This window comes from Pyxicephalus adspersus, chromosome 4 (assembly GCF_032062135.1).
Source record: "Pyxicephalus adspersus chromosome 4, UCB_Pads_2.0, whole genome shotgun sequence".
NCBI classification, from domain to species: Eukaryota; Metazoa; Chordata; class Amphibia; order Anura; family Pyxicephalidae; genus Pyxicephalus; species Pyxicephalus adspersus.
Window position 1 is genome coordinate 30,298,863 of NC_092861.1, and position 10,970 is coordinate 30,309,832.

Sequence of the window (10,970 nt, forward strand, 5' to 3'; positions counted from 1 at the left end):
TTAAATATTAATTCTAAAGTAGAACCAATACAAAACATTAATTAACTTTATTCCAAAACTTCCAAACACACAAAAGATTGAGTCCGCACCTGCATGCGGATAGATCAGGACAATACTTTATCTATGCATAGGTTTCTTCATTCAGAAACAAATGGAAAGCATGTTAACAGCCACCTGACCCCCTCCATACACAGCTATTCACCCATGCAGAACCCTGGCAAGAGAAAACTTCCAATCACATGCATGAATTCTATAAAGTCTTCTCTTCAAAGCAGACAAGCCAACCATTGGCAAAGGTTCTTCTAAGCCAGGACAGTTCTTCACCAGACATGGAAAGGTCTATTTTCCTATTCTCTGCACCACCCAGTCCTGTTGGCACAGTGGGCATCGGTTGTTTTGCTTCACCCACAGGGACATACAGCAGTTGTGAAAGGAATGATTACATTCTCCCCATACCACTGTAAGAGAACAAACCAATGTTTGTGTTAGTACAGCAATCTACATACTGGTATAAATAAGGAAGGTGTGTGGTATATACACACACGATCATTTTATTAAGTCACCAAGAAACATTCATCTTTTACAAGCACTGGTGCAAAGTCTAAACACAATAAAATTAGTGTATATAGGAAATACTGGAGCTTTTAAACAGAAACCAAAGAGCATTTATAGAGACAGACAGTAGCTGATCTTTCAAATAAAATTCTGAGGCTTAAAACTAATCCCTATTAGGGAAGGAAAAGTCGGCTCCAAATAATCTCCTGTACAGCCACCATATTTACATTGATGCATTTCAAAAAGGGAATGCAAAACAAAATACATTCCAAAAACTGAAATTGGAAATATGTTTGTCTTGCCTTATATGAAACATATCAGATACATATGGTCTCACCAAAGAACCCCTAATCACTGGAGTCCTCTAGAAACATATATTAGTTTAAAACTGCAGGTTGTGAGACCACTTTTTTGCATGCCTTCCTGCAACTTATACCCAGCAGAAGTTAATTATCCTTTAAAAGACTTTTAGCCCTTTTTTTGCGGTTTGACACCATTTTTTTTTTTTTGGGGGGGGGTCCATTAGTTTAGGTAGTTGAAGTGGATCTGCACTCATTAGTCAATGTTTGCGGTGTTGTAAGGACCATTTACAATTGGTATTCATACTTAAAGTATCAAACACAAAAGAAATCCTATTTGTTTATTGTCTAATTTTATTTATCCCCCCCCCCTAATTTTAAATTGTGTTTGTATTGCATATCTTTAATGCCTATGGCTACAATTCATGTTCTGGTCCCAACAGCTTCACTTGCAACCAACGCATTATGATGTAGAAAGCAAAAAGTAGTATAAACACTCACATCAGTTGTACAAAACGTAACAATATAGTTTTCCTATAGGAAGGCCTCTAGTGTTTAGCCAGAAATTATGAAAAGTGGTAAAAACCAGTAGCCTCCGCACAGATTACCACTGGCCATCTTTCGACTGCAATTTATGGGGTGCTCCTTTAATACTGGGGAATGACTTGGTCTAGTTAACACAAGCAACTTACTTGATTAAAAAAAAAACAAAAAAAAAAACTGAAGGTGAATGAAAAAGTTGTTCAACTTCCTCAGTGCAAAACCAGCCTTTTCTTATACAATTCATAAAGGCTCAGCGAAAAATGGAATTGGCTGGGCTCAATTAGTCATGATTTTATATATTTCTGGTGGACTTGTAGACAAAAAACTTCAATGAGAGATGAGGAAAAACAGTGAGCTGGATTAAATCTACAGTAGCTAGAAAAAAAAATTAAATTGGACAGACTATCCCTGTATGGAAAGCCCCTCAAAAACATTTTCTTCTTTAGAACACAAAAATGTAATCTAATACAAGCATGCACTGTAATCAATCATGAGTTTAATATTAAGTGGATGATGGTTAAAGAAGTTTCTGAGTAGAGTAAGTTTTGAGATCTCTCTTGCAGTCACTGTAAATGTACAAAGCATGCTCTTTTAAGAGACTTACCTACCAGTGATAATTCCCTCTTAACAAACCAAAGAGATTACAAGAAAAGATAATCCGTTCAGTCCCTGACCCCATTCCCCTGCTGTGGTATATCCCATGCACAGTACATGTGAAAATGTCAAGATAAAATGTGGGTATTGAATAAAAGTTTTTATCAAGTCTAACCCAAGTATGTATGTGTGTGATATATATATATATGTATTTTTTCAATGCTGCAGCATAGATGGTGCGATACCTTGGGTATTTCCTAATGCAGACTTTCACAGTTAAAGACAGGTCCCTTTAAAGTAGGTCCAAAGTAAAAACTTGCTTAATAAGCATCTTAAGGGTCAGGATGCAACTCATGTTACAATATGAATCCATCTATTACAGCGACCTGAAGCCCCTCCCGATGGCTGCTGCATGCTTAAAGCAGATTGCACTGTTGTACAGGCTCGTCTCCCAAAATAAAATTGCTTACTCTAATTTCTCTGCAGTTTGGTCCTCTTGTAATGTGCAATTAAAAGCTGCAGCAATTCAGAGAGCCTGATCTCATTTCCTGACTGACCAACATTCAGAAAGATCTATCCTTTTGTTTTTTGCCCCTGACCCACTCCTTTCATTCATTGGATATAATTTTTTTTTCAGTAACAAAGGCTCGTCATTATGTGGGCATAGACTGGCACTCATCCATAGTATTTTTAGTTATATTTACTTAATATAATTACTAGAGTATAGAGTACTATATTACTATAATTACTAGAGTACTACTATATTACTAGAGTACTTAACAGGGTGCTGTGATGTTTTCAACAAGGACAATGATGGCCTGTCCCATGAACCTGGATCTGTCTGTATTTCACAGAAAAGCATGGAGACTTAGTGATAACATAACTGGGAATTAAAAAAGGTCCATTTTTATTACAAAAATACCAACACTTTATTGTCCATATAGCTATCCTACTTGCATTTGCTCAATAGTAATGTAATCTGTGTAACTGCCCACATTTCATAGTACAGGGATGCTGGCAGCAGACATATTGCATGTTAGATTATATCCTGGTTAGGGAAGGCTGTACATGGCAGGAATAAAGAATTATGTTTTTACCGTCATTTCATCGGTCACTGAACTCTGTACTGCAATTGGAAGCTTATAAAACTCTCAGTTATCAATTTCTCATTCTTGTGCCCTAGAAGATGATAAAATTAAACTAAAGTTAAACCCATGTGCCTATTCTGCTGCTAGAAGTGCAGCAGGTTAATAGAAATGTTGACTATAATCCTGCTTTAGGCCCACAACTCTTTTGACATTGCCAAGCCAGGTGATAAGCCTTTGGAGCTCTGAACCCCAGCTTGTGGGTTTAAAGTGTACCTTAACTCACAAAGTTTACTTTACATAAAAGGGTAGACAACCCTTTTTGTAAGATAAAAATTCTGTTTTTTTTTTTTTTTTTTCTCAACACCGCCCTCTAATTTACAGGAGGCTATTGGGTGCGCCTTCTGCGCATGCCTGATCATCTCGGGGTTGGGCAGAAGGAGCCTTTTTGCGCAGAGAAAAATTTGCTGATCTCACACATGCGCAGTGAGATCGGCAATTTTTCCTTTCATATTAGGTTTTGGTTCTAGCCTTTGCTAGATATGAATTTTGTAGAGCCAAATCTCTGTCAATTGTATTAAAACATGGTTTGTAGGTAGAAGAGAAAGAAAGAGGTTTGAGGCTAAAAAGTTTTATGCAGAAAATGTAATTGTGTATTTTTCTATTTTCAGTTAGTTCATACAAAATAATACAGTATAGTTTTTTTCACCATATATCCTGTTAGTGTCACAGGGTTTGGATATTTCTCCTAGAAATAAGTTTGCCAACACTATACAATATAGGTTAGTTGCAAACAAAAGGGGCCTGTTACGGTCACATATTTTCCAACGCATTTCACCTATTATAGGCTTCCTCAGGGGTGTGTTGTTGCAGAAGTTGGATGGTTTGTTTAGTTGAAAGTGGTCTAGGCAAAGGAATAAAGGGAGCAACTAACCTATATTGTATGGTGTTAGCAAATTTATGTCTAGGAGAAATATCCAAACCCTGTGACACTAACAGGATATATGGTGAAAAAACTATTCAGTACTAACTGAAAATAGAAAAATACACAATTAATTTTTCTGCATAAAACTTAAGCCTTAAACCTCTCTCTTCTACCTACAAACCATGTTTTTTTTTTTCATCCTACGTCACCCGATCTCTCACTTGGGTGACGTAGGATGAAGAACCAGGAAGAAGAAAGGAAGATGGCGGCGCCCAAAGCGCCGGCTCTGGGACAACGCAAGAGCAGATGCAAAACACCCCCGGATAGATTGGACTGCACTGTGGGAGGCAAGTGTATTTTTTTTTTTTTGGGCAGTTTTAAGTTCCTCTTTAAGGAGAGATTATGCCCCATCCAATAATAAGCAAAGTAGGCTCTGACATCTTATTGTTTCTATTATCCAACAGTTAGCCTATTATTCTGCCTATTTTGAGGAAAACTTGCAACTTCTGACAATGTCCTAATTGATACTTGTATTTGGTAATGCCCACAAAGGCAATTTATTGGGTGTCAAAAATAAACCTAAAGTATTGTAATCCAACTTCCTGCTCTGGGCTCACAGCTAGCATTGTTCCCAATTCTTTCTGAGGACTACAGATCACCTCACTTTTATAGGTTTAGGGAATAAAGAGAAGGAAAGGTGATATTGTACTGCATTCTTTCTGAAGGTCACTGGTTTATGTTGTAGCAGTAAATTGTTGCACTGATTATGCCCCTTTTTGAAAATTATTATTATTATTTGGATACAAGTCCTTATAATACAAAGAAAAAAAATTTGTTTTACAAAAAAGAAATGTGATGTTTTTTCAATATACAGAACATACCGACACAGTCCTCTTGCTTATTCTCAGCTTGGCAGCGAAGGCAAGCATCTAGAAATAGACACACATGTTCTGGTTACTATCAATGAGCAGAGCAACAGGCAGCCATGTCACAAGAAATACATTTACATTGCCTCGGTGTGCATGCAGTGTGATAAATGTATAATGTGTGGGCCCCTTAGAGTTAAATGCAGCATACTGCAGGTAGAAAAGGTCAGAATTAGCACTAGTGTTTCACATAGGAGATGGTATAATTCTGTGCCAGCTACTAATTAAACCATTAAACTAATTAAAGTCATGTGGTCACCATTATACAGTATTTATATAGCACCAAAATTTTACACAGTGCTGTACAGTCCATAGTCATGTGACTAGCTGTCCCTCAAAGGGGCTCACAATCTATTGTCCCTACCAAAGTCATATGTCTTTGAGGGGACACCAAATAACATAACTACACGTTTTTGGAATATGGGATGAAACTGCAGTACCCGGAGGTAACCCACGCAAACTCCATGCAGATAGTGTCGTAGCCGAGATTCGAACCCGGGACGCAGCGCTGCAAAGGCCAAGGTGCTAACCTCTGAGCCACTGTGCTGCTGCCCAAGTACTTTACTATTACAACCAAGTTTGGGGGGGGGGGGGGGGGGAAATGCTTGCATGCTTGACCAAATACCACTTGCACTGGCAGCCACTGTCCAGCAGTATTTAGCAGAACAGGCAGTCAGTTACAGAGTCTGGTTTAGCCAACTCACTTGCTTCTTTAGAGGTCTGAAGGGCCTCTCCATTTTACGTTTCTCAGCCATTCAGCACTAGACTTGAATGGGGAGACTTGTGCCCATTAATCTCTAGTGCTCTGTGATTGGGTGAGAAATAGGAAACCCTGATGACAGCTCAAGCATCATCAGGATTTCTCTTTCCTCAGCAAGTCAGGGAGCAATCAGTGGAGCTCTGCTATGTGGACAACTCCGCTCCAGATTGCTCCCCCAGCTCTAGAGGAGCTGTGACGTTCTGTATCTGTAACACAAGTCTCCCTATTCAAGTCTAGTGCTGAATGGCTGAGAAACGGAAAACCTCAGCCAATCACAGAGCACTAGAGGTGAATGGAGAGCTTTGTCCTCATTTACCCCTAGTGCCTGGGGTTCCTTTACTGTCAGGAGGAGTCCCATGGCTGTGCTCATGTCATGATTGCAGCCGTGGGAATCATCCTGGTATTGGGATAACGTAAAAAAAAAAAATATAAAAAAGTTGTTACACACAAACACACACATTTAGTAAAATACGTTAACATTAAAGCCTCGTCCAATTGTCAACACATATTTAAACCCATTTAGGGAATGAGTAAGGGTTTTTATGCACCCCTGTACTCATTCCTCAGGGTGGGGTGTTGGAGACTTGGGAGTCTCCTTATTAAAGGAGGCTTCCAGATTCCAAAGACCTGCTAAAAAGCTTTATAAAAGCCCCCACTGGTTTCAATAGAAGCTTTCATAAAAAGCTTAAAAACGCTTGTAAAAGCCTCTGTTGAGTTCAATGGGTGCGTTTTCAAGCATTAACGTTTTCCCCGTGTTTACATTTTTTAAATGTTGCAAGCAATGTTTAAGATAAAGCTCATAAACATGCCTGAAGGAAACATCCTGGTGTGGAATGCATTGGGACTTCAAACATGGGCTTTAAAAGCCTCAGGTTAAACGCTGGGGAAACAGTCTGTGTAGACTAAGCCTAAAGCAGAACTGTATAGGGGGTCATTAGTTTTATTTCATATGGGACATTTGATCATTGCATTGTGTTGCCTTTGTTTTGTGGTCAATTGTTGATTACATATTGTATTCTATTTATATTACCTTTGTCCATTCACTTGTACTCAATTTTGTTTACCTTGACCCCTACCTTTCGTTCCCTAACCATTGTATTGTGTCTGCACTTCTTGCTTTTCACAAAAATATTTAAACGAGGATTAAAAACTGTAAAGGGGGCAAAGGCTTAGTATATGTATAGCAGAGTTATGTGTTGTAGGTCGGCACATACTTTGGTTCCATTTAAGTGATGCTTCAAGAAACTCCTGATACTTTAAGCTATGGGGGAGTATGGATACCTGAGCCTCCAACTGCCACACCCCAGGGCTGTTTCATGGGGCAGAATGCAGGATGCCTCCTATAAGGCGAGACGAGTACATAGTTTAATAAGGGCAAATATTGTTAATGCTTTTCTCCAGCAATGCAATACAACCCAACACATCTCTGCTTGGTACTATGGTAACCTAACAGCAGGCCAACGTGGTAGCTTTATCCAAACAATGACCACCTATAAACCTGTAATTACAAAGTGTAGTGAAGACAGGCAAGGCTGGAGGCTCAAGCAAGGAACAATGCTTCACCATACTGAACCGGCAGTTAGTAAAGGGTTAGTGGTCATCATTTCACTACTCCAGTTGTGAGCCATCTAATCTGCATAATGGTGGTGCAAAACGGTGGAGCAGGCGGGGAGTAAAATAAAATATGAGACGCCCCCAGTAACAATAGCTGAGGTTACAAAAGCATTGGGATTGCATTAGGAATTCCATACAAAATATTACGGTGCTACCCCACCAAGGTTTTTGGAAGGATTTCAGTGAAGACATGGGTGGTAGCAGTGTGGCCAACTACAGAGGTCTGTGTCAGTGTTCCCTCCATCCTCAGATTCTGCCAGGCCCTCTGCGTATTAGTGCGACCAGAGGAAAGCTCTGGGACTGTGTGTCTGGTTAGTGGCAGAGTCAGCTGTCTGTGCGTGGAGAAGGCCGTGGATGTACACAAATGTGAGACCAGTGAAGGAAAACAACTCTCATTCTGCCATTGCACCGCCATTCACTTCACTGCATAACGTTCAGTCTAGGGGTATTTTGCCAATGGGTTTACTGGCCCTGGGTGCCTACTTTCAAACACTAAGTGCCCAGGACAGGCAACACGCAGTCACAGATAGGCTTTTTCAGGAATTTGCAAGCAAGTGCAAAAGCCTAGTAGAGCAGTCCCCCACCCCCACATTTTAATTGAATCCACTTGAAAAAACTGCACAAGGACATTTAAGCCTTTGTAAGTTGCACCAATTCAAATGTATAGGATTAGCAGGGACAGCAAACTACCCCTGAACACTACATGTGGGTGATCATTTCCACTGATAATGCCAATAAATGGACCCATTCAGGACAATGTTAAGTAAGTAATAAGTACTACAATTGCTTGCAAAAAGGTCTGGACATAGCCTAAGGGAAGGGTCACACCTGCATATACATTGTGCAGCTCCCTGGGGCTGTCATCTTACAGGCTGTTTGTACACAGGCATAGCAGCGCTGGTTCTTCATATAACTGCTGGCAGCATTGAGTGGTACTGCCACGGGGCAGCATTGAGTGGTACTGCCACGGGGCAGCATTGAGTGGTACTGCCACGGGGCAGCATTGAGTGGTACTGCCACGGGGCAGCGCAATGGCTCAGAGGTAGCACTCTGGCCTTTTGCAGCACTAGGTAACAGGTTCAAATCTCAGCCAGGACACTAGCTGCATGGAGTTTGCAGGTTCTCCCCATGTCTGCATGGGTTTCCTCCAGGTACTCAGATTTCCTCCCACATCCCAAAAACATGCAGTGACTTTAATTGGCTTCCCCCCCAAAAAATTGACTTTAGACAGTATAAAATGACATATGACTATGGTAGGGACATTAGATTGTGAGCCACTTTGAGGGACAGTTAGTGAGATGACTATGGACTTTGTAGAGCGCTGTGTAATATGATGGCACTATATAAATACTGTGTAATAATAATATTATTCATTTGTTATGAGGATGCTACATATAGCATCTCCCTATGAGCCAGTGCCTGGCAATAAAATACAACACAACCTCTGCCCTCCACTACAACAATGTGCAGTTTATTGCACCACACCAGTGCACTTTGCTGCATCACGTTACACCACACAACCTGACAACACATGAACACAAATCCATGGATATGACTACCAGGGCACTACAACCCCAGCTATGGGCCTCATGTAAACTTGGTGACGCCTGTCTGCAGATTCTCCTTATACACAGCTTTACTTTCTTCTGTGTCACTGTCCCAACCTATCAATGGCCGCCCTCCTATCCACGGTGGCTCTCACCCATAACCTGCACCCGGCAGATGGCGCACGTGTCACACTCCACATCCCAGCTCCACATTGCCACCGCATTCCATTTCTTCAGGGAAAACATCCTGACACCCGTTCTACCGGCCAGCTCCGCCCGCTTATCAGCCATACCGACGAAAGAGGCGGTGCTCACTTTCACCAACTGGGTGCGCGATTGGAAGTGACCACCAATCAGAAACGGGAAAAGAATGGAAGTCGACCAAGTGGCAGATGGACTAGCCAATCATTATGTTAAAAGTAGAAGCCGGCCAATCATAGGGTGACGGTAGCGAGGCTCCAAAATCGGGATTGCAGTACACGTGAATGTCCAGCGGGAGGAGCTCGTCTTCTGTGTAATCTCTACAGTGACTGTTTCCTGTATGTTTTCCTGTTTATGGTTTTGTTACCTCAGGAATGGCTGTGTGTGGTGAGGTGGTGTTACATTGTCATTTCCTGTCACAGCTCGGTGTAAAGGATTATTAATAATAATATCTCATAATGTGTTATGTATGATAAGTGCCCAACTTTCAGAGTTATGAGGACTCATTTTATTACAATGTAGGAGTGCTCCTGTCAGGCTCCCGGTTACACACAAGAACGTGGGCCTATTTAAATGGTGGCCATTGAGCTGTGTGGGAGAGCAGCGTTGTGGCTGTGCACTCTGAGTGTATAATTGTACAAATTTATTGCACCCTAACTATGCGTTGTGTAATATGTTGGCGCCATATAAATCCTGTTTATTGACAATAATAATAATAATAATACATGTAAGGTCCTGGGCCAGCACTGGTGCCACCAGACACCAATCCCCAATCTAACTCAGCTCTTCATCTATGGCAAGCCTCTGCTCAGGAGGATTTTGCCCCCCAGATTTTTGTGTGCAAAGGATGATGTTTGGGAAAGGACTGACAGAGGACCAGGAGCCCACAGGAACAGGGCAGGGGCCACAATGTGAGGTCAGACAGTGCAGAGTTAGTAACCAGGTGATCCACAGATAACAAAGTATAGGAAAGTCCAGCAAAGGTTAATCCAGAGCCAGAGGTCATACACCGGTAATCAGTCCATCCAACCAAGCACAGACTTTGCACTATATGGAGCTGCAAGAGGACCCCCGGACAGCCCTCAGACAGCAGGGAGACCAGTCGATTGGTAGCCAATGGGGTCATGGACTCCATAGAAGTGTTCTCTTCAAATAAATAATACATTTTTGCTGCAATCTAATAGTCATTTTAAATTGTTTTAATTCTAGGTGACAATGTACTGCAAACACTGATCTGAATTTGGATTAAAGCAGATGGAAGATATATACAAAGAGGTATGTTACTCTACAGGTATATGTGATGAGGTGTGATATTCTCCAGGTAGATATGATGAGGTGTGATACTCCACAGGTATATGTAAAATACTGCTGGATGTTTAGAAGAAGCAGGTGGGTAATCTTCATTCTATGACCCCCAAAGTTGGGATTTCCTTTGACTCTTTCTACATGCATACATTGCTTTCTTTTTCAGCAAAACAGTCTTGCTTGCATGACTCCATTATGCCTATCCATGCAGCATGTAGGCAAAAGGTTCTTGAGATATAGATCTCATGGCATGCTTGGCATCCAACTGGAGAGTATTAAAGGCAATGACAGCCAGAAAACTAGTCTTCTGAGAAGGAAACAATCATAGTAACAGGAAGCAGGCAAAACAGAGCTCAACTAATTGTGATGTCCCAAATGATGTGATTGTGATGAATATACAAAATACATTTAGGCGTACCTAAACTAACAATTTTCACTTTACATAAAAGGGTTGACAACAGGTTTTTGTTTAAAAAAAAGGGTGCAGCACCACCCCCTAATTCTCAATCGCCTTTGGAATTGGAGCACAAAGTCTCCTGGGATACCTATGTCAGGCCTCGTGGGATGCTCTTGGGCGCTCCCGAAGGAGCCTTTTTGCGCAGTGAGATCGGAAAAA

General features: G+C 41.2%; 1 protein-coding gene across 1 annotated transcript; it reads right to left on the reverse strand.

Annotated features, from left to right (window-relative positions):
- Nucleotides 1-32: 32 nt before the first annotated feature.
- On the reverse strand, nt 33-9,185 carry RNF7 (ring finger protein 7). Its single transcript, XM_072407669.1, has 3 exons — nt 9,004-9,185; nt 4,883-4,930; nt 33-458 (listed from the first exon to the last, which is right to left on the reverse strand). The coding sequence occupies exons 1-3, from the start codon at nt 9,137-9,139 to the stop codon at nt 340-342; spliced, it is 303 nt and encodes a 100-aa protein (XP_072263770.1). The 5' UTR covers nt 9,140-9,185; the 3' UTR covers nt 33-339.
- Between the last annotated feature and the right edge of the window lie 1,785 nt (nt 9,186-10,970).